This window comes from Calidris pugnax, unplaced genomic scaffold (genome assembly GCF_001431845.1).
Source record: "Calidris pugnax isolate Ruff unplaced genomic scaffold, ASM143184v1 scaffold56, whole genome shotgun sequence".
Taxonomy (NCBI): domain Eukaryota; kingdom Metazoa; phylum Chordata; class Aves; order Charadriiformes; family Scolopacidae; genus Calidris; species Calidris pugnax.
In genome coordinates, this window is record NW_015090839.1 from 16110794 (window position 1) to 16135285 (window position 24492).

A 24492-nucleotide genomic window follows, 5' to 3' on the forward strand; every position below is an offset into this window, starting at 1 on the left:
ATTCAACTGTGCAGCAGCAGCGTTTCAGAGGAACCCTGAGATGTGCTGCTGAAAGGATGTGATTTATAATATTTTTTCATTGCTATACTTAGTTATGCACATATTGTAACTGCATAAAAATGCAGTAACAAAATGTACATAGAGTTGTTTGAATGTCTATCCATTTGCACGTACAACTGTGCCTAGCGCGCATGCATGTATAGGTTAGTATTTATGTGCGGAGTGCTGCACAGAATGCCAAAAATTTGACCTTAGACATCAGATTTTGTGACTGTTTCACTTCGGGCCTTTCTGATTAAACATCCAGCTGTTGTGGGAGACTCTGTAGCTGAGCACTTGCAGAGTTTTTCCATCCCATCCTCTCCCTGGTGTTCTCCGAGCCGAGGGGGCGTGCGAAGCCCTCTGCTGTCCCCTGCCAGGGTCCCCCCTCGGTGGGAAGCGCTGGCTCGGGGCATAACGACGGGCAGGGGAATTGGGGTTTTGTCAAGGTGCGTCACAGACTTGGGATGTGACATGCCTCTCCTTTCTCCAGGAGTTTGTTCCAGTGAGAATGGTAATTACCGTGAAAGAGGGGAAAGTGCTAGCGTGGCAGTTTTCCTACTTGGAGTAGTTCGCAAAGGTTGTATCGCATCCTGAGGGGGTTTTGCCAGCTTCAGATGACTGAAAGGAAAACACTGACATTTGCACTGGTCTGATGTTCTCTGGCTCTATTTGTGGTCTTTATGTGCCTTTTTTTTTTTTTTTTTTTTTTTTTTGCTTCCCTCTTTGGCTATTACTGAGTTTTTGTTGAGCACAGCTTGAGCAGCCCTTTGCAGACACTGAACCATTAGCAGTAAATTGTACGCTTCCGGTTATTCGACTTAGCCTGCTGCTTTTGGCAGTCCTTCTTTTCTTCTCTTGTGCCCACCCTGCCCCCCCTTTTCTCCTTTTCGAAGGAGGGGAGTGATGATGTTTGGCTTCAGAATGAGAAATCATCCCATCCCTGCTTCATTCCCCTGCCTGCACGAGTGGATTTTGCATTCGTGCCCTTCTGTTCAAGGAGGAGGGTTCAGGATATGGGAATGCTGTAAATTATCAGCCTTAATTTTTTTTTTTTTTTTTTTTTTTACTGTCTGAAGAAGAAGGGAGACTGTTTGCTTTAAATTCTGAAAATTATAAAAATGTTAGGTAGCTCTGGGTACGTGTGGGCAATAGTGGCTATATTTGAAGAACCAGCTATGAGGATTTGGTTTCTTCAACCCGTATTAGGATCAGATGAAAAAGAGTTGCAAGACTGTCTAACCATGGTCCTGTGTGCAGACAACAGATGAATACAAGTGAAACCTACCTACTATAGAGACACCCTTAGCATTTGAAGTGCTACAGGGAAGTCACACGAGCCTTGATTTTGCAGGAGAATTTGCTGCCAAATCCTCTGGTTACGTAAGGACTCTGCAGAGCTCCAACTTCTAGTGCTTGATAGTGTTAATCTTACACCTAGGAATAAATGTCCTGGTTCTGTATATCTATGAAGTGATTCAATATGGTCTGACTTTTCAGTCGAAGAAGAAGGGAGACCGTTTGCTTTAAATTCTGAAAATTATAAAAATGTTAGGTAGCTCAGGGTACGTGTGGGCAATAGTGGCTAGATTTGAAGAACCAGCTATGAGGATTTGGCTTCTCCAACCTGTATTGGGAACAGATGAAAAAGAGTTGCAAGACTGTCTAACCATGGTCCTGTGTGCAGACAACAGATGAATACAAGTGAAATCTACCTACTATAAAGATACCCTTAGCATTTGAAGTGCTACAGGGAAGTCACACGAGCCTTGATTTTGCAGGAGAATTTGCTGCCAAATCCTCTGGTTACGTAAGGACACTGCAGAGCTCCAACTTCTGGTGCTTGATACTGTTAATCTTACACCTAGGAATAAATGTCCTGGTTCTGTATATCTATGAAGTGATTCAATATGGTCTGACTTTTCAGTGAAATAGGAGCGGTCTTGGTGAACGTGAACTTCCTTGTTTTTCTGTGGTGTCTCTCAGCTTTTTTAAAACCCGCTCACTGTTTTCCTGCTGATCGTTAGGCACCACCATCCGAAATTCATATGCAGTGACCCTTACAACTGCTTGGGTATTTGGTTGAATTAGGGCATGACCTTTGGAAATAATGCCATCCGAAATTCATATGCAGTGACCCTTATAACTGCTTGGATATTTGGTGGAATTAGGGCATGACCTTTGGAAATAATGGGAGTTTTTTTTACTCCATTTGAAATCAACAGGGCCTATTGGTGCCCCACACCTCTAAAGATAAGATCGTTACTGTCTGTAATTCTAAGAAACCTGTATTTGGATGTATGTGACAAGAGGGCTGCCTGCCTTGGGCTGGGGGGGTGTAGTATCTGACAGGGCTTTGGCAATTTAGGCATGGAGGTGCGGGATGGTTCCACAGCAGGCTGCTGGGCAGGTCCTCGCCGCCCGGTGAGGTGAAACCAGTACATGGAAGTTGGCAGGCCTGCTTCATGTCCTCAGCAGTCACAGCTCGGGCTCTGCCATATTGCTGTGCTCGGAGCAGATCCCCTCACAGGATCAGGGTGGGTTGAGGGGGAACTGCCCGCCCAAACCTTGTCCTCAGGGGCTGGGAGGGTGGGAAGGCTCTTCCAAGGTGCAGGGCCACCACCATGAAGGGCTCGTTTCCATTTCCCAGCCTTTTCCAGCTGTGGAAGAGGTGAGCAGAGAAGGGTGTTCCAGCTTTGCTGAGCAGCTCTGTGGCAGAGGCAGGGCAGCAACACGCTCTGCTCCTCAGCCTCTGCCGTCAGTGCCTTCTGCAGGGCCCACGTGGCGACCATTCGATCACTGCTTGTGCTGATCGCACTCTGGGCAGAGCTTGCTGAATCTATCATTAAAATGTCACTTTCATGTAGATGACAGAATGGGGGTTGTTGTGTGGCAGGCCATGAGGTAGCAGTCCTTGGCCATGGCAAGAATCAAACAGCCAGAGAGTAAAGAATGGCAGGTTTGTGGGAGTTTGACTGGCACTGCAGATCCCATGTTCCCTACTGGGCCAACAAGCCCATTTCTTTGTTTTCAGAGCTCTGCTGCAGCTCATCTTCCACAGAGGACGGTTGCTCCGTAGTGGAGCCAGAGAACTCGTGGTATTTCTGGCCTGACCTCGAAGGGCCAGCACACCTGAATGCTGAGCTAAATTGCCCTAAACACCCAGGGGGAATTTGAGTTCCTATTTGGAAACTCCAAGGACAGGATCGTTGAATAAAGCTTGACTTGGTTGTTATCCCTTTTGCAAAACAGGACATCCAGATAATTGCAGTGGCGTGTTCCTGTCCCCAGTGTGGTGACCCATGGGTGGCCCACACCGCTTCCAGGGGCAGGAGGATGATGGTGGGTGGAGTTCTTGGGGAAGACAAGGGGCTGCATCCCTGGAATGACTAATGGTGATTAAAATTGCATTACACAGTGGCAGTTGCAGTTTTGCTCAAAATCGTCTCCTGTCTGAGTGCAACTGCCTTGAACCAACAGGAATGATGAGGCTTAACAGGATGCCAGTAAGACAAGCAAAGCTTGCTATTTTCATGCTGGTGTTTTTTTAGGACCTGTGAATCTTTTTCAAATTGCAGCATGATCCATACCTGCATATGAGAAGACTTCAACTACCTATAAGTGACAGGGCTAGATCAATAACTACCTTGTTATTTCTGCAGTATGCTTTACCACTTCTGGAAGTTAAATCCAGTGAGATTATTCTACGGATTTGAGCTGTGATCAGTATGTTATAGGCATGTGTACTTACATAGTACTTGTTTGTTTTGCAGCTCCTGGTTGCTAAATCCCCTGTTGCTCCATTCTCTGCTTTTTTCTACACCATTGAGAAATCAGGCTTGGTTCTTCAAGGTAAGACCAGAGCATTGGTTGTTTTGCCTTTACAGTTGGTATTTTAAGCAGGCTGAATGTACATAACAGCAACTATTGGTGAAAATGGTGCTGTTTCTACCTAATTAAAAGTCCACATATTTAAACAGTCTGGTTGACAAGGGCAGCCTTCTGCTATGTTCAGTGTTCTGTCGTGGATTATACTGAATTAGTTGTTGCATATTCCCATGGATCTAAGAATGAACCCTAAAATTATTAATCAAGGCTCCCTGTTTTCCGTCAAGGTAAAGTAGAATGGTTCTGGCAACATTGCTCCTACAGGGTAGGTTTCTCCAGGAGAAACATACCCATCTATCATTAATAACATGCTCTAATAAATGGGTCTTTTTTAGCAAATGGCTAGGCATCAATAAAAATACAGGAAATTAATATCTGTTCTCTATTTTTGTGAGCATTTTAATGCTAATGCCCCGTGGTCGTAAATAATCCTCAGATTCTCTAGGATATGAGGTAGAGTACTGAAAAGCTGGATATTACTACCATGATAGCAGGGAACCTTGTGGCCATGTCCTAAATCATGTGCTTCCGGACCACAGCAAAAAGAGAAGTTCAGCTTTTCCTTTCTTTCCCTGTTTATCCCAATAAATCTTCCTTTAATGTCCTTACTGTTTGACAGACATTCACAGATCAATTTCGTTGAGTTGCTGTCTGTTGATAGGCAGCCTGGTTCCTGATTGCAGCGTCAGTTTAGCAAACTAAATTAAACTAGTCAGTGCCTGTCACTTTCTGTTCAGAGGATACACTCTGATGTGCAGCCATGGCATTAAGAAAAGTGAACATCGCTGTTTCTCAGGTTTCAGTGATTGAGAATCACAGATTCCATAAAGCACTACAAAGATTTTAAGGTATGTGAACAGTTCTCTTCCTTCTGATTGCTCATTTTGCACAGGCTGTGCCAGACCAATAACATATTTACATTTACTAATGACTTAATACACTTACATCTCTGGTGATACATGTAGGAAAACAGAAGAAACAAAAGCCTTTTTTTGTGCATTTTTGCTTCCATTTGATACCTCTACATAATGATAATGTGGGGGTCCATCCAGTCTTCCCTAAACCTTTGGATACTTTACCCAGTGTGTTCTGAGAATTTGGTCTGCTTTACCAGTACTTTTAAACAGGCTACAGGAACTAGAAACAGTTTTTATTAGTTTAAACTGAGATGACTTGCAAGGCTTGGTCTAGACGTGTTTTGATTCAGTACAGGGCAGAAGACAAGTTACTTTTCTATCTCAGGTATCTTCTGAGTTGCAGAGATGTTTCTGGTCGTTATTTAAAAAAGGCAGACAATTTCCTGCTCTGTCCTCAGGCACTAATGTGAGGAAACTTTGGGAAAGAAAGATTTTCCATTTTAGAAACAGGAAGCATTTGTTCAGAGGAGATCTTTATTTGTTTCAGTTCTTTTCTGTGAGCCAGGAATACAGTTTACCAAGGACTGAACCCTACCTTTAAAGAACAAATGGGCCTGGTAACACGTAATGATGATGGAGCAGGACTCTCTGATAGAAGGACAGCACTATATTAGGATTATGGCAATTGCTGTTTTCCCTGTATCCATATGTTTCTGTGGTGCACGTTTAAAACATTATTCACCAATTTTCTAAAAACAGGTGAGATACCAGTTTGGATTTTTCTAAGTAAATGCTGTCTCAATATCAGACATACTTTGTATGTTTTGGAAGGTAGCTTGAAGCTCTTCTTTGTGTGAGCCTTTTTTTACTTTCTGACTATACCATTATGTTTCCATTTTAGTTACTTGTCTCCAAGATGGGTAGTAACCAAGAGCATAGTTCCCCGATGATGTGCCCCAGACTATTTTACAAAGACTTGTAAGCGCTTACATGTGAGCTGTCTCACTGAGTAAATACTGCACACAAAATAAAAAAAAAAAAACCAAACTCACAGAGTAAATATTGCATATTCTCATCCCACACACATTTCAATGATCATTATTTCTGTGGAAGGAGGAAGTGAGCAAATCACCTGGAAATGGCGGTTTTGGGTAAAATGCAGAAAGTGGTGCCAGGCTGCCTTGTGCAAGAGAGGGTAGATTTTTTATGAGAGTTGTAGGTGGTGCTTCTTTCCAAAGGGAAGCTGGATGCCCTGTAAGATGTCAGTAAGGCAACTGGCCTCAGGTCAGCCAGCGAGGGGGTGTCCCTGCGTTGCGGCCTGAGGGACATCGTACAGCGCTAACAAGTCGAATCTGTCCCCCAGCCTGATTGCAAAGGCAGCTTTCCCATTCGGGCTTTGTTGTTTAATTCAGTTGGTGTCAGGAGGTGAGCACATTCAGGGAGGCTGATGGGAACAAGTGGATGGGTGTGGGAACTGGTGAGAAGCAGCAGCTGGCTGAAATGCCCGGGATTCTTTCTTCTTACGCAGGGGGTCCCATCCCGGGACCATTAACCAATAGGCCATAAACAAATTGATATCGGAAAATGTGGCTGGAAACTCCTTGATTAGTGAGGGTGAATGGGGAATGAAAGACAAAGTGAAAGTGTGATTTAACAGTTCCACAAGCAATTTCCATTGCCACCTCTGAGGGATTAGGATGTGTGGAATGGGCTAAAAATGAGGAGGAGCTCCCCCCCCCCTTTTGTTCTGTGGGCCGGAGGATAATAAAACGGCAGGAGAGGCAGTGCGGCTAGTTAGGGATTTCACAGGCTGCTATTTGATGCAGTTTAAGGAGCCCTTCTGCTATTGTTGCAGTTAAAATGGGAAGCGGAACTGTTCTCCATTCGCAAAAATCTCCAGCGTCCTCAGGAAGAGGGCTGAGAGCAAAAGGCTATTAAGATGGTAATGCTGCCCCATTTGGAGGAGTGTATCAAAATCCTCTTTGTCAATGTAAATCGCTGCTCTGTTTCCCTGGTATCTTTGCATCTCATGGCCTCGAGAAGTGTTCAGAGGAGACCCTAGTGAAGGCAGAACTGCTTCTCTTACACTGTCAGAGCAGAGCTCCGGGCTTCCCAAGGGTGCCATGGAGAAAACTTCTTTGCTTTTATAAACTTGAAGTGTTCAGGGATGAAAAGAATCCAGTTATTCAGTCATTTTTTTATTTCCACTTGCAGACTAGAGAAGTGAAATTTCATGATTGGAAAGCAAGACTGGCCAGTCAGAGATTTAGTGGGGAAAGTCATCCTTCAGTCTCCTCCTTTCATTGCTCCAGTATGCTCTGTGCAGTGGAGAGGGTGGGGTGCAGAGCCCAAAAAAGCCTCAGTTGGCTTTACATTGCAACACAATGTGGTGTAGTGTACTGCCGTGCCATACAGTGCCACTCCGTGATGAACCCGAATTGTGATTGCAAAATCCAGTCTGACAGCAAATCTCCATTTCGTAGAGATCTTAAACAGAGAGGCAGAAGCCTGGATCTAAGCATTACAAAATAATGGAACCTTTACTGTCTGCTTGTGTATTCCATTTAAGGACTTGCTGTTGCTTCCCTGATTCAATATACTAGTTACAGTAAATTAAGTGATACTGTCAAAAAGAAGAATAACAGTAAAAAAGCTCCAGATCTACTTGATTAAGGGTGCAAGTCACAAGATGATTTTTCTCATAGGCAGTGATATAGTTTCTGTTTTGGACTGGAAATTATTAGCTGGTAATTCTGTTCCTGGTCTATCAGTCAGAACAGATTCTGGGCTGTTTTGCCCTGTTGTAGTTTCATTGAAGCCAAATGCAGCACACTTACTGGGTTAGGTCAGCTGAACTAGAAGATACCACTCAGCCACTCACATGCATATCCAAAAAGAAGAGGCTGAATAATCTTAAACTGTATTCTATGGACAATCATCCAAATCTAGCTTTAGAAGCAGCAGCATTCTGGGGCATAAATGCAAGTTAGCAACAGACCCTAGCTATTAGTGACTGGTAGCTCAGCTGTCTATGGAAGTAAGTCTCATTCTATCATGGTGCTGCAGAAGACAGGGAACATGGTGGCTGGTTGCCAACTGGAGAGTGTATTGGGCTTTTTCGCTGAATGCTTTAACCAAGTGATTGACATTGCTTGTCACTGAAAGATCTTGGAAGCACTGAAAACATAAAGGAAATAATACTGGTGAGCTAGGACATGCTTTTGAGTGTTTATTTATTTTCAGTTTCATAGGGTTTAAAGATGGATGGAATCAGCAGTTCATCCAAACTGACCTCCCATGTATCATGAATGTTTCCTTCAGGTACCCAATAGCTTGTTACACAGAAGCATATTTTCTAGAAAGGTATTCACTTTTATTTGAAGACATCAAGAGATGTGAGTTCCTGGTTTGCCCTGACAGTGTTTTCAAGCTTTAGTTACCTTGTGTTACTGTGTGAAACACAGTAATCTGTGTTTCAGATTAGAATTTGTCTGCTTTCAGCTTTTGGCCTCAGTTCTTGTTATGACCTTCAGTGCTAAGCTAAATAAAGCACTCTTGCCATTAAATGTTTGCTGTTTTGCATGACGTTACTTGACATTAAGATTTATCCTGCTATCTTTTATTCTTCCTTTTGAAAGGAGGTTATCTGCAAATTTAACCTCAAAACTTGTGTCTCATGCTGACTGACTCCTCTCACTACCCAAAGAAAGGACAAAATACCTTGTATTGCTAAAGGGAAGAGTTTGGTTTTTGTGGATTGGAGTGGATGATTAGTTAGTTGATTAATGCACCCTGCCCTCTTTTCCACTGCACATGTGTCCGTGTGTGCACAACCACGCTCACCTTGCCTGTAATGTCTTATTGAGATAGGTGGCTTCTGATAAGTAGAAAAAAAAGATATGTGGCACTTGGAAGAGAGTGTCTTAGATTTTAAGTTTTGCAGTACTAAGGGGGAAAAGATCTAGGAACACCTAAATCTTGGTATGTTTCATTTGTCACTGATGTAATGAATGAGGCTCATTTTGATCTCAGAACAGCATAGGATCTGGATTAGTAGTGCAGCATGGCAAACGGCCTCCAAAGTGCTATAACTAATTTATATGGCTGAAGCAAGTGAAAAGTGCCTCATTTTATTTTGTAAAGAAATGCTTTGGTAATGAGTAGTGAGGTAGAAAGGGAATTCTGAAAGAAAGGGCAGCATTATTTGTATTGTATTGTGTGAGTTTGAACAGTGAGAGACAATGATTTACTGCATCAAAAGCTTTCATTCAATTGAAGAACTGTAACTATAAAGTGACCTTTGTCTGGAGCAACATGGATATAATCTGTAAAATGAAGCAGGGTTGTACTTGATGTGTGAATGGATGGGAGACAGATTAATGGGAATAAAGTTGTGCATTGCTATTGAGATGGTAACAGATTTGCAGTGCCACTGGTGATTTCCGGCCCTGTTGGAGGGATAAAGATGAACTGATCATTGTTAGGATCTCTGTGGGGTGGAACCTTTTTTGCTGTATTCCCCACAGGACACTGAAAACCTCATGCTATTTCTAACAGGTTTGTAATAATGAAAGCATAAAAGCATGATCAGTTTGTAGCTAAGTCTATCCTGGCAGTAAGGAATGTGAAAAAAATAAGACTTCCATCATCCCAATGCCAGCAAAATCACCAGTACAGATGTAACTGACATCAATGAAAATGTCCTTTTGTTCAGGCAGTTCATGGCATTTTGGGGAATGAGTTACTGAACCTGACCCAGGAATGGCGTTCGCTTGCTTGAGGGGGTCCTCAGTAGGTGGCTTTTTGGGAATCGCTCTACTGCTCTGCAACAGCGTTGGCAAAGCCTCGCTGGAGCTGCCAAACTCCATGGCTGACAAATGAAGGAGTCCAGAGGAACAAAGCACAGATGCAAACCCAACTAAAAATAGTAATGAAGAGAGGGGGAGTGAAAATATGTTAATTGTGAAGGAGGACTAGAGGCATTTTGGGTTTAGGTCCAAAATAAACTGTCATTCAAATAAAATTAAATGTTTCTCTCTGCAAACGTGATCTTTCTAGTGGCATAGTAAATAGACAACAGAATGGTAAAGTTTCTGGCCATACTTCTTGGTGTGAGCTTAACTTGTGGGAGGAGATTATGCTGGATAAATACAGTTTAGCACAAAGTATTGAATTACCTGCTTATTTCTGAACAATTATGTAAAGACACTGAAGATACAGAACTGCTGTCTTGCACTGAAAGCCAGACATGTCCCATAATGTTAGATTGCAACTGAAGTGCCAGCATTTAATTTTTCTTAAGTTTTACTAAATGTAATGTGAAAAAACCTAGGTGCCAAATCTGTTCTCATAGACACAAGTGTGAATCAAAACCTTTTTGTTTTTTTAAATCCAGTGTTGTTAAGACAGTGAGCTGAAGAGTAGAAGTCTGTATTTGCAAAGACGTTCTCCTTTTCAAAGCTGGCATAAGCTTCCTGGGACAAAATGCTCTCACTTCAGAGAAATCTTCTCCTTACCAGTCTCTCTGTAGTGAATTCCTGATCAAAGTCAGCTGCTCCCCTGTGTTTTCAGCACAGTGCTAAAGCAAATGGCCTTTTTTCCAAAAGGTTTTTAACATAAGGAGTGAAGTGGTCTGTTGATTAGAGGTAGTATCTGTGATTTGTGACAGTATATTGTTCTGGGAACTGAAGTTGTCATAGAAGACCAAGACTCTACTAGTAATTGCCTGGAATTAACATAGATGTTACATCTTTCAAGCTGCAGATTTGCAGGTCAAATGTACCTAAAATGCACTTAAAGTTCTTAAGCAAACGTATTCATGAATAGGAAGCCAAAAAAATGTCTGTCCAGAAACACGGGGTTTTAGCCAGAGGAAAGTCTCATGGTTTTGTGTGCAACTTAAGAAGGTGAAAGGCAGTTAAGTCTCCCTGTGATTTACCCCTTTCTCACAGAGGTGCAACTAGATTTCTTTTGCTGTCCTCAGAGGTTCTGTCAGTTCTGGCTTCACCACTAGCATGTTTGGTGAAGTCACCACTACTGTCATTCCATCTTGTAAAACTCCAGTTAGGAATAAAGGACTAGCACCCAAATAACTTCACCTTGGTAGTACGTGCAACTTTTCTTCAGCTATAGGACTTTATGTATTCTCCATGTTAAATTCTTGTAAAATCTCTGCCTGTACAGCCTGGCTGCTGAAGGGACCTGGTTGCTGGGCCCTTTATTGTTCCCTGTGCTGGGGAGGGGGGAGTGGTGTAGTAGTGGAGTCTGGAAGTGCAACCCTGTGTAGATTGGCACATTTGAATAGCGCTTCATCTAAACTAGAAAACTTTGCCTGAGGAGGGGCTTATTAAGTGCAGGGATAACATTTTGCAAATAGGGCTCCGGCTGCTTTGGCCCCAGAGCTGTTTTTCTTTGAAACTTTCTCTGTGTTTTCAGAATTAACACACCTAGAACAACCTCAGGTCTCTCTGTAGCTGATGTGTAGACTTGCCCTGTCTTTAAAACTGGATTGACCACAAATTTAACCGATCTTATCATATGAGCTTAAATCTGTCTTGATACGATGGAACAGGAATATGTAGCACTTTCATAGAAACAGACACACGTGATAAACCCTCCCAACAAACAGGTTTTTACTTCAAAAGGTTTTTCTTATTAAAATTGTTCCCTAAAATTAATAACATTGGGCTGTTTCTGTGAAGTATTTTCTGTAGTGTTCATTTGAACTTTTAACATGGTGTTAATGATTGTTGTAGCACTTCTCCTCACTGTTTATGTTCTAGTGAAACTAGAATCTTGGCCCTTTGTCATTCAGTTCTGTGAAGATCCCTGAAAAAATTGTGATCTTAAATTTCAGGGCTGGATTGAGTTAACCAAGGGTTACAGAGATGAGAGGCAACATGTTTAGTTGGTGGTTTGTTAGAGCATGGTGTATCAGCCCCGGCTGTTCCTTGGTTTGCCACCTGAATAACCCTACAGGGCCTGCCTTAGGGCTTCACTGAGGCAAGGCAGTGCACGCTTGACTGCATGGCTGAAGAGGTAGCACAGGCAGATGATGCTACAATTAACATTTAAACAAGAAGTGTTGTTGCTGAAAAGAATTTACTTTATTATCCACTGAATCTCATTTTGATTTAAACTTCCCAGGTTTTGCATTACAGAAACAATCTCCCATACAGTTCAACACCCTGTGAAGGTGTGCTCTCCAGAAGGAGCAGCAGAGTGACAGTTCTAGAAAATGTTGTGGGGCTGTTAGAGTGCTACCAAGCAGTCTGCAACGGTGATTTCTCAGAGTGCCATTGTGGAGGCCTCAGCTGGGATGTGCCTTACTACTGAGTGAGTACACCTAGAACAGGCTGATGTCCCGAGTCATGAACATGAAGCATTGCACTCTTGAAGATGTTCCGAGTAAGCTTAGGGATGAGACTCTTGCTTAGTAGCATATAGGAAACACCACATTCCTCCTTCAAGCTGTGCGTGCTTGATGAATGACTTGAGGCCTGTCAGGAGGGATCTGCACGCTACACCTTTTACTTTCTTCATGCCTTATTTGTGCTGTGAGCGAATTACCCAGAACAAGGTATCGGGCAGCCAGGCACATACATTGCAGCTGTGTGTTTGTAGACTGTATCCTGTCTGCCGTGGCCATTTGCTGAAGTTCACAGAGGAGCAGAACATCCTGTTTGCTTAGTTTTCTTTTGTCTGCCCCGTACCAGCACAGGGAGAATATTCCTATATATCTTTTCTTTTCTTCTCTGAAATCGGATCACAGTACTCATGATTGTGTTCAATAGCTGGAAATGCTGAGGATATCCGATTGCTGAGGTCTCTTATTTTAAACTCCACATGCCAGGAAAAGTATGTGGGATCCCACCAGCTTAGCACTGGAGGGTGCAGGATGCATCAACAGGAAAACCAAACAAAACATGAAGTTAAATTCATTTGAAAGGGGAAGGGACTCATATACCACCCATCAGCAGTGTTTAAACTCTTCGTATCCACACAATAGGCCTTCTATTTTCCTTCAGTTCTTCTCAATATGCAAACTATCTTAAATTGATTTTTAGAGCTGCAGCTGTCACTAAGTCAGTGGGAGCTGTAGGTGCTTGCTACCTTTGAAAATCAAGCCAATGTATTCTAATGTGGTAGCAAAAGCCAAAACCGCTAAATTAGGGTGGTTAAAGCATAATTCTGATAGTTCTGTAATGTGATCCCAACCACCTTCACATTTGATACATAGGCAGGGCCTCATGCTGTGCACACCAGAGCTCAAAGGTATGTTGATTCTTCTTTGCCTTTCAGCCTTCCTTCCCCTACATCTTTGTGGCCTTGCTTCATCACTCCAGCCCTTCCAGCCGAGTAATACTGAATAGGACTTCCCTGGAGTTTAACAGAGCTAACTTTCATTCATCCAGAATACTTTCTTTTCCTTGAGAAACAGGTTTGCTCCCCCGTTTTGTCTGAAATGTGCATTAGGCTGAGGTGGGGAATGAGGGGTAACACAAGTGACCCGTAGCCTCCCACCTATGGGAGCTCCTAGCAGCAGCAAGAACAAGCAGCCATCTGAGGCACTGCTTGATTTTCATTTGGAAGATTTGTCATGCCTTAGGAAAAGTTCCTAAGCAGTGCCAGAAGCCAGAACAAGTCCAGATTTCTCCAGTGTAAAAGGAATTAAATTCCACTGTCATGTCTGAGCATGAGGGGAGAAAGGTGTCCCTCCAGCTGGCCCCAGCTGTCTGGGCTCTGGAAGGACATCGCTTGCTGCTCAAGGGCAGAGGAACCTTCAGCACTGCAAACTTGAGTCCTCTTCTGGGAGAGGGGGTAAAGGAGCTGGCTCACCTGAGGGCTGCAGCCGACAGCCTGGTGCTAACTGCGTCTGGCTTCCCTCACCCTCAGTTCAAGAGCATGTCTTTTGTGGACAGATCTTTGCAGAAAAAGCGCCTTGGCTGAGGATGAAGCTGGCTGCCCCACTTTGCTCCCCTTCCCAATCACCAACACCTGTTTTCACTGTAGCTTCTTGACTATGCCTGAGTTGATGGTCCAGAGAGGACTGCACAATCGTCATTAAATCTGGTCACCTTTCCTTCCCTTAGTCTAAAAAGTGAATGATGATTTCGTAACTTGTCCAAAACAATTACTTGTCCAAGAAAAGTAAAAGTCTGCAGGAATGCGCAAGTGATGAGTCTGTGGTAAATCAGGTTTGCCACCTGTCTGTTACAGATCAGAGGGTATGGATTTTGTTGAATGACTAAAGGCCTTTTTGTCCATAAAGTAGGAGACGTGACAGGGAGGGGCTGGTGCTGATGTTGATTTCAGGAAGTGTGATCAGATTCCTGGATGTTTTCAAATAAAGTATAGTTCAAGCCTAAACTGTGTTCCTCATGTGCACTTCCTTCAATAGTTGCCAAGGATTAGGTTGTTTTGGCTTGCTTTGTTTTTGGTTTTGGTTTTTTTCCCTAATGCTCAGAATCAGTAGCTTATCTGGTTCAGAGAAAGCTCGTTTAAATGGCCTTCTATTGCTGCTTGCCTCTTAGACTGGCAGTTTTCTCTGTTCGTTGGTTCTGTGTCTTCTTTTTTTTTCATAGTGCCACATATTGTTGGTAAAATAAGGAGACTTGAAATTAGAGGAAGTAGAGATAATGTTGATCTTGAAACACCAGCAATTGAAAGGACGATTCCTGGTTTCCTTCAAAACAAAACCAAGTGGTAAGATAATGCTAACCAGGGCTGGGTGCCCAGGGGAGCATCATAACGAAGCATCCACTGTTATTGTTCAACTCGGTGTTTGTTCTTCATGTGAACAAAAGGAAGGAAGAACGCTGCTATCAGGCTAGAGAGGAAGGAGTCTTTGTTACCCTTGGCTACCCTAACTTTAAATGTGAGGAAGCACAGGGCACTGCCGCATAACCTTTCTGCAGTATTAGACAAGGAGAATTGATAGTTCAGGAGGTTAAGGGCGGACACTCTGTTTATCTAAAGAAGAGGCTTCCCTTGCATGACAGCCCCAAATCAGGTATGTCAGTGCTAGTATTTATTTAGATCATGTGAGGTTTTAAAATCCTGGTTTTAAACCCTGGTTCCTCTGCTTTGCTGCTTCTCTGCCATTTGATTCCTCCCTGCATTGTTGCTCTCACCAGTAAGAGATGCCATTTCCTTATTGAGTGTGACAGGCACCGAGTGTCCTGAGTGTAAAGTTCAGTCATGTTGCTGAAGCATCAGGAGTGTATCTGCTGGAGACTGAGTCAGGCTTACTGTACTTCTCTACTCCTGCTCCACCCATAGATTTGTCTGCTGAAGTGGCAGAATCCCTGCTGTCCCTCTCCCCCTCCTTCAAGTCATGAGACTGACATACTGTCAGATTAACGACAAAGTTTACCATGCTCAGAGCCATTGTTTCACATTTTCAGATGACTCAGGCAATGATTGTGTGTGTCATCAGCTAAACTCGGATTATGACTTAACAGTGTTCCCTGCAATCGTGAAAGTTTCTTAGCCTGCCTGTGTGCGAGTCCTACTCTGGCTTTGTCTAGTCCATGTACCATCTCTGCATACCAAGAGACACCGAAGAAACAGATTTACACCCCATTAGAGGCAATGTTGTGTTGTTGGGGTGCCTGAAACAAGTGTGTGTGTATTTTGAGTTCATTCCTTGTACATGATGCTTTGAAATTTCTGGACACAAAATTAAAGCAGCCCACACATACTTACCAGCTTTGTCTTTACATGCAAAGTGCACCCCTGCATTGATTTGTTGTTAATTCACAGGTTACTGTGGTGCATGATGTACAAAATGACACTTTCACACATTTATGACAGAGTCTATTTCCATAATTCCAGAATCTAATTGCTCTCAGAACTCTATTGTACTGGTTAGCTCAGATAAGGGATTTGCTTTCTTCAGCGTGTAAGGCACAGGTTTCAGAAGACTGCTAGCAAACTTTTTATAATGTAGTGGCTTCATAGATTGTATGTTTCATGAAGGCTCTACCGACATTGCTGTAGACAGAGCAAAAACTTTAATTAGAGAAAATAGCTTTGTTTTGTTCCATGCAAGTGTTCTGATGGCATGTTGATTTGGCAGAGTGAAAGCATTTGATAAGAATACAAAGAGAATTCCAATGAAACTACTGAGAGGGTCAAGCGTAAGGAGTATTCTTCAAGGGGTCATAGTACATCAGCCATATGCAAAACTGATGAAGGCAGGAGAATTAGGGCCAAGCTCAAATTAGATATGCTTCTTGTATGGCCAGTGTGGTTCTGAAGGTGATACTATGTTATTGGTACTGTGGCTCTATAAAACCACTAAGTTCAACACAGAAAATGGAAAGAATCTCTGAATCTCCTGGAAAATAAAATTAAGAAATAGAATGAACTCAGACCACCCACCAAAGGAGCCTTCTGGAAACAGATTGATCTTTACTTCATATAGTAGATGTAAAATCATAGTAAAATGCTGAAACCCAGATGGAGCCGTGGGGGAATGACTCTGCCCATGCTTAAGTTTTTTACTTTACTAGCATCTTAAAGTGTGGTAGTTCTTTGAAGAAAAAAAATCCAAGATTTTAGCACTTGCTGTCAAACCACAGCAAGTATACTCAGTTTACAAATACAAATGTTTTGGCTTTGTTTTGTTTTCCTAATTGCTAACCCTAGAAATTATTTGTTTCCTAAAAGCTTAAAGAGCTTTTTTCCTTCCCATATATCATCATGAGTGGTTTTAATAGAATTTAATAGAATAAATTGTGTCTTCTGTGCCAGCTAAAACTGTTGTCTTCAGTTATGCCAGTCATGGAGGTCTACACATGCAGTTATGGGTTTTGTACTTGGGTGTAAAAATAAAACTGAAGAGGCACAGAAGAAACAGAATTTACTTGGGTTTTTTGGTGGCCCATTAGGTGAACAGAACTAGCAAGGCTGACTCAGTAATTAAGATTCATTAGTTCAACTGAAGACAATAGATGAGCTTCTGAGTACTGTCAGGGAACAGTCATCTTGAATAAAAGTAGGTGTTGGTTTGATGCATCTGTAATTAGAGCTGCCTAGCACTGTGGAAGGGGCTTCCTCTCCCGCCCAGAGCTAGAGGGGTTGGCAAAATCTCCTTTGGTATGAAAGTTTACAGCACGTCTCTAAAAGGCTTCTTGGGGAAATGACAACCCTATGACTTTCTTTTTTATGACCATCTATATCTATGTGTCTGTCTGTCTATCTATCAATCGTCATTTCAGGTTACAGGGGACATAAAAGACCACGTAGTAGATACCAGAGGACTGGAAATCTGGTATCAAAGCCCTACCTAAGAGAATTGCTTCTCGTTGGTGGAGTATCTCTGATGAACTTGAGCAGAAGCTAAAATTGAGAGTGAGGGTCATACTATAATAGATATGAGTGGGGGTGGATATGGACATGGCCTTACTAGAAAGAAGAGAGGGGAATGGTGGGAAGCACAGCTGTGTGTTGCGTCTTGTGGGCCATTAGTGGCTGGGGGTAGGCTAAGCTCTTGCAGTATTCCTCTTTCCACTGCCTCACCTTTCCACCAAAGTTAAGGTAAAGGTATTTCAATGCTATTTTACAATACAAATCAGAAGACATCTCTTTGATATCATGAAACTGGGTGTGATTTACTCCTTCTCCCTGGATAGAGGCTTACTGGAGCTCACAGGGAACTACCCTGAACACAGGGAGAGAGGTGCAGTCTTCACGTGGCTCCTCTAATGCGGTTTCTAATCAAGGCACTGGACTGGGTAACAGGATGGCTTGCTGTGGGAGATAAATGAAACCTGCCTGCAGACAGGTAACAGCCTTTTATAAAACAATCCCAGTAAAAAGACTAAACCTGTTACTAGGAGGAAACTTTTTCAAGTGAACTGATACGACAAAAGAAACAAGAATAAATGAAGCAATGCAAAACTGCAAAATGGGGTTTCCTGAAGAAGCAAAAGAGCTTTATTTTCACAAGCTAGCAAGAGGGATATTGGTTGCTACATCAGGAACCTAATGGCATCAGATTTAGCAGCCTGGTTGTTTGCTTGTAGGGATATGTTCACTGAATGTTTCGAGCGCTCAGGAAGAAAGGAGAGACTGAGGACTTCACTACATTTTATTAACATTCTCTTTCCAGCACAAATCACGCTGAAGAAGACAACAGATAAATCCTTATTTCACTTTATTATTAGTTGTTGAGATACGCATTTATTACAAGAAATGGGAAACAGATTCCACCAGCAAACACATCTGGCCTCAGACTGGCCTTCAAGTCATCCAAAAAGAAGCACGAAATATGGCGTTGTTTACAGCCAGGCACTTACAATCCCACACAGCTGCGGGGGTGAGAGGCAGCAGAATAAACTCTCAAGACAAGCTGACAACAGCTCCACTGCTGGGGTGCCCCTTTTGCAGACGAGACAACAACAGATGAAGAAATCTTGAGAATGACCCAGAGCAGCGCTCATTAGTGAATGAAGCACAGGCAGGAAATGGGACAAGATTCCTTTTGTCATAGTTTTTCACCCAGCTGTCCGCCCGTCCCACAGCCACCCACATACAATCAAATATAGTCATAGGCAAACTCCAGAAAAGTTATACAAATAAAACCTCCAGTGATTGCATACAGACCCTGTCCAAGCTACATTTGCCCCATTAGCAAGGAATGAAAAATTTCTGGGTTTAATCCAGGCACGTTTATCATTGCAATTGAGACTTATTACAAGGGGTTGTATTCAGGTAAAACTGATAGTATCGTGTAATTCCTCTTACTCATGTCTGTCTGTCCTGTTTCTCTGCGTATCTACAGTTTATTATTGATTACTAGTGCTTTTGCTACGTCTGTTATATTTCCTTCTTATGGCAAAGCTGTGATTTTTACTTATACAGGTATATACTCTTTTTCTTTGTGTGAAACAGATGTGTGTAATTCCCAAAATGACAGCGTTAGCAAGCAGAGAAAAACATGTCTGGACTTCTGAAATGGACTCTCTGAGGAATCAAATGCTATTTTGAGATTTTTAAGTTATCATAATGACATCAAGACTCCAGCTTCTTGGGATCTTTTGTTTGTGAATACAGCTCACTTTTTATTGTGGATTGAAAGCAGTGGCCATTTTAAAATAGAGCAGTTGTGTATGAGCTATTCATGAGATTCCTCGAAAAGGGAAGCTTTTAATGGATCAGCAGTGAAGTTGAGCATCAGGAAAAACAAGTGTCAGGTTTGCAGTTTATTGCAATTATCTTAAAAATCATGGATTCATGCAGTCTTGAGCCATCCAGTGTCCTATGACTGTGTGTAGAGTTCCAGAGTGACATAAAGCAGCTAGAGAATTCAAGTTGGCATAAAAAAAAAAAAACAAACAGAAAAACCCCAGCCCCTTCCCACCCAAAATGAAAATAATTTAAGGTTGGCATTCCCAATTTTCAGATCCTTAGCAGTATCACATGATAGCATTCTCAAAGTGTTTAAATGTGTTATGTAAAAAAAATCCACACACAAGGAAATTAATGAAGAAAATTGATGATGGGACATCTGAGGCTGAGAGCACATAACAGTAGTTTAGGGTGAAGTACAGCAAAAATACGCTGTTCTAAGCAGTGAACAGGAGTAAGCCTAGCTAGTTGAGAAAGCTGGTGAAGAAACTACACTTTCTGAGATGGGGGAGGATTACAGCTTTCAGTTCTCCTTCCTTCTTTGTGGCAGGAGGAGAAGAATTGAAGATGTCTACATGGAGTGGTTTGATACCAATAAGACAAAGTGTTTTGACCATAATCATGTTAGTGTTGGTGCATACTCGTACTGACAGCCTTGTTGACAAGTCACCCACAGCTGCGGTCACAAGAAACAGTACTACAGGGAAGTAATTTTCTTCTGTCAGCCTTTACCATGGTGAGAACACTGTTGTGTTAAAGCCTCTGGGCTGTTGTATCATACCAAAAATAGTTTTCCCATTTACCTTTTGCAGCAGATTAGTTTGTCTTTTCTTTTTCATACTTGACAGAGCTGATCTAAAGTAGGTTTTCTGGACAAAGAGAGAAATAATTTTGCATTACATTAGCATGGGCTTTGTTTCTTCTTTCACTTGTCCTGAGGAGCTCAGAACTGTTTAGAGGACAACATATCCATACAGCTTCTTTGTCACTTGTCCTCCCAAGGTAGCTCAGCAGTGATCTGAGACAACTCTTCTCTAGATTCTGTACCCCTTTTTAGACATCCTGCTTGAATCAGTCCACATTGAATCATAGAATAGAATCATAGAATGGCTAGACTTGGAAGGGACCTTAAAGATCATCTAGTTCCAACCCCCCCTATCATGGAATATGGATATACATGGGTATCATGGAATTCCTTTATACTCACAAGTATGAGTGTCTGCTACAGGGTATCATGGCATTCTTTTATACTCTATTAGGAGCTAGTCTAAGGCCAGCTTATTCCACCTTAGCTACCAGAGAGACACGAGATAGAAAGAGGTCATAGTTGCTAATCAAAGTAATTTTAAGTTTAACTGGGAAGCGGTGCTGCGAACTATCAGAACAGTATTTGAAGCATCTGGTTTGCCACTTTTGGAGTCTCATTAATATCTCTCCTCTGTTATTACGATGGTAATGGTAGCTATCAGACATTACTGCATCTCCTCTTACCAGTATGTCTGCATGCAGTATCACTAGAGCTTTTAGTTGTGTATTTTTCCCCCCACAACTCTCATTTCTCATCTTTATTTGAATCACAGGCTTGTTCAGCAGGTCAGCTAATGGAGAGCAGATTTTTTACTCATTCTGGTTCTTTTTTTCCCTTTCCCCTCTATTTATATAACACACAATTTGTAATCTTTTTAAAACCGAAGAAGAGAGGAGTCTTGAGTTCATCTAGATTAAAATCAGCTGCAGCCTATTAATGGACTCAGCCCAAGCCTGAGACTTTAGGAAACAAAAACACTGGACTAAATTAGACTGAACTGGCCTCTGTCTCCTGGTGAGGGGATTCATATAGCAAAAGGAAAGGGGGAAAGGGGGAGAAAGGGAGAGGATCTCCATGTGGTTTTAATTCATTTTGATTCTCTTCCTGAAGCTAATTTACCCAACACAAAGGCTCTGTAGTGGGCAGCCAGCTTTTTAGAAGTTTGGCTTTCACTGATAAACAACTCAATTCCTGTTCTGAAGGTCTGAGATAGCTCAGACCTGTGTGTAATCAGCCAAGGTTTAATGTGAGTATTTTGGTACAGGGTATTTCAATTACATATTAGAGTCCTTTCATCATCTGTCAAAGTGTATCCTGAAGACTCTTGGATAATTGATCTAACTCCTCCATTCATTCTTTCCCCAGAAACAGACAGTGAATTGTCTCATTGAAGAATCAGATCAGCAGACACATGGGCATGTTGAGCCAAAAGTAATTCCACTGGCGTGGCACTCTCAGAAGGCAGTTCTTAGCTTCTTCTGGCACAGAAGCCTTTGCCACTGAAATTGCAACATACTGGTTTCTGCTGAGGGGAAAATACTCGAATGTTCTATTCATCCCCCTTGCCATTAAATCTTTTTTATTGCATTCTTAGCCCCATTGGTGTGTGTAGTCCTCTAGCAACATGCAAGAAATTATGTCTTTGCCCTAAAAAAGCCAGACAGTGGGTGGGGAAGTGAAGCAAACAGTAAATCATTAGCTGGAAATTATTTGAGTGATTATGTTAGGCACAGACAGTCTTTGGTTACAGTTTTCATGTACTTAGTGACGATAACTTGTAATCTAAGCAAAACTGAAAGGCAAACGGGGAGATTAATGGAGGAATTGAGATGGAGGAGGGAATGGAATCGGGCCTTGAAAGGAAGGGTTGACTGAGACAGTATCTGTGGGTGTATGGTTTCCCAGAGCTTCAGTCCCATGTGCTAATATTTGTTACAGTAATTGAGTATATACAGGGCACACATCTATTGCTGACTGAGTAATGAGCCACAACAATCAGCGTCAATTGTTCACTGCTCTTTTAAATGAGCCCTTGAAATGAGTAATATCGAAGGAAATATGGTTTTAAGATTGAGGTCTGAAGATATCTGGTTTCAGCTGCTAATTCTTGCCAGTTTCGTTTAGTAGTGGACAAAAGAATTTCTCCATGTTGTGTTTTCCACCTTCTTTTCTAATTTACAGAGATACTGAAATGTTCAGCATTATATATAGGATGCTCCATTTCTACAGTGTTAAAGGCCATATATACATACAGAGATAATCCAGGTATTGTACAGTTACCCAGAAAGCCTTATCTTTCCAAAGTTAATTTTGCTTTTTTTTTTTCTACTTTATGAGTCAATTCAAGCAACAGTTTAAATACATAGGCAATCCCTTATACTTTGCTTGATTTAAATAGTTTCTCATATTTATAACAGCTCATCTGGAGACTAGGTTGAGCAGGACATGGGTTTTTGATGGGATTCTCCTTCCATCTCCTGAACATATGCTGTACCTCCCTCTCAGCACCTATCCACATTCTGTGTGCCACAGAGCTCCGAAAACAGGTCAGAGATGCTGCAGGGATTTTGGGAATTAGACTGGTATTTTTTAAGGATAAATCAAGTTTGATTTGATCTACTGATGCTGTGAGAAAGACTTTGAATATCAAGGTGAAGGACTGGAAATCTTCTTAGCATTTTCTGCCCATATTTCTTCTTGCCAAAACTTAGGGCATGATCCAGCTGAAATAAAGTGATCCAAAGTCTTTTGGATACTGTTAGGTTTTCCACTTTCTTCTAGGCCTTTCTCAAATGCTGCTATAAGCGAATTGGTCTACTGTCCTTTTCAGTTACTTTATTTTGTTCTCTTGCTTTTATTCTGTCAGTAGGTCTGTTATCTGTCTAACACTCAGATATATCACTTCCTGCCCTCTCCCCAACACGTTAGATACTGTTGACTCCAACAAAGGTGGTTAGAACTTTATTAAGAAATAACTGAAAGCAATTAGCCATCGAGGACTTGACCAAGGATAAGGTGTGGTTAAAGGATGAAACTGAAGTCCTTTTTACCTGCTTAATGGGTTTCAGAGATTTATTTTGAGGCTCAAAGTAACCTATCAGTATTCTGATAGATGGCTTTGGGTGGCTTTCTTTAAGAAGAAACCTGTTCTTGGGATTATTTACCCCTGGAAAAAATAGGCAGTTTTGTGCTTTTACTATTCTATATGCTTTGAGTGACAGGTGGCAAAATATTAAAGAAATAATTACGGTAGGTAGTTTGATATAGTAAAAATTATGTACTTAGCATTGGCTTATAGTAAGCCTCACATGGTAGGATCTGCTTCACAGATTCATCCCCAACACTTTTAGGAGGAGAGCTGCACTGCTCATTGCCCTAATCTCCACGTTTGGGGCATCTGTTCCCATGATTCCCTTTGTCTTGTGAGGTCCAGACCATGTGCAGCCTGTGTTTTTTTTGCAGTCTTTTGTTTTTAGCAATTACTAAACAAAGAGGTATTTAACTGTAGCCTTATTTAGCTTGAAAGGAAACATAGTGCCAGATCTACCAGTTTCAATAGGTTTTAACCCAAGACATAACAAAAAGCCGCAGTCTTTTTCTTCCATTGATTCAAACCTGAAGAAACCAGATATGTTCAAACAAAAAACTCTGGGGAGAAGGTTGGGGTTCAGACAGTCATTTCAAAGCATCAAGCTATGATGTGGAAGTTATTTTTGAGAAACCTGTTTTAGTGTGTTTGCAAACCTGGGCAACTTACTATATTGCTTACTCTTGGTTCACAATGTAGAAGTTGTCTTCACAACCATTAAGCTAGAAATACACTTTTGAAAATAAAAGATTTGAGAGCACGATATTCAATTACCATGAAAAAAGTTTTATCTTAATATTCTACCCTGACCCGTCCAATTTGATCCTTCCCTGTCATTCAAAATGGCTCAGTGGTAATGTCTTGATCCTGGAGATTCCCAGATGAAACATCACCGGTGATTTGTTACCTCTAAGTATCTCTACCAGGCTGAGCTCTAGTTACCTGTGCTCTAGTAAGAGTCTGCAAAACTTGCTTAAATTTTACTGTAGAGAGGAAAAAAAAGCACAATCTTTCAATTTTCAACTACCTAAAGTTCTCTGCAGAGAGGAAGAATATGGAGAGACATCCTGCTTTCATGCTCTTCTTGTGGTCCTGTAGCTGCCCGCACAGAATGGTGTGCAGCCACAGGTGCCTGGGCACCCAGAGCTTAGTGCTCTTGAGCACACGTGCATTTACGTGACTCAGAGTGAGTTCCACTCCTCTGGTCTGGTGGCTGTTAACAGAACAGGAAGCAGGGCCTGTTGGGAGGATTTATTTTAAGAAGCTGCTGTACAATTTTGGTTCCTTTCGGCTGCAGTGTTCGTTGTCAGCATATGGCTGCTCTCTTGGGGATGCTCTGAGTGAGCTGTACGGCCATCATTGTTGTTTCTCGTTTGCCTTGCCGTGCTCCAGACTCAGTGTGGTTTCAGAGTGCTCTGCTGATCTGTCAGGTCAAGCTCCTTGGGTGCCGTTTCTCAGATGGGAACCAGCAATAGTTCACCCTGGCTGCAGTCAAACCTGTTCAACTTCCTTTAAAATTATTCCTGCTGGTGTAACAGTCTACAAGTATTTTTCCATTAAACATACATCCTTCAGGGAGCTTCTGCCTGTGTGATGCTCTGGGGAAACTACAGGGAGAAGCTGCTGTACAAAGTGTACATTTGCTCACAGTCTGAAACTAGGTTTAAGAATTAAAA

General features: G+C 42.0%; 1 protein-coding gene across 1 annotated transcript in view; it reads left to right on the top strand.

Moving 5' to 3' along the window:
• The window catches only part of RAD51B (RAD51 paralog B), a 392703-nt gene that overhangs the window by 249222 nt on the left and 118989 nt on the right, over positions 1–24492 (top strand). The window contains exon 10 of the mRNA XM_014942065.1: positions 3813–3891. Within this exon, the coding sequence (XP_014797551.1) occupies positions 3813–3891 (79 nt within the window). The remainder of the gene's footprint in view (positions 1–3812; positions 3892–24492) is intronic.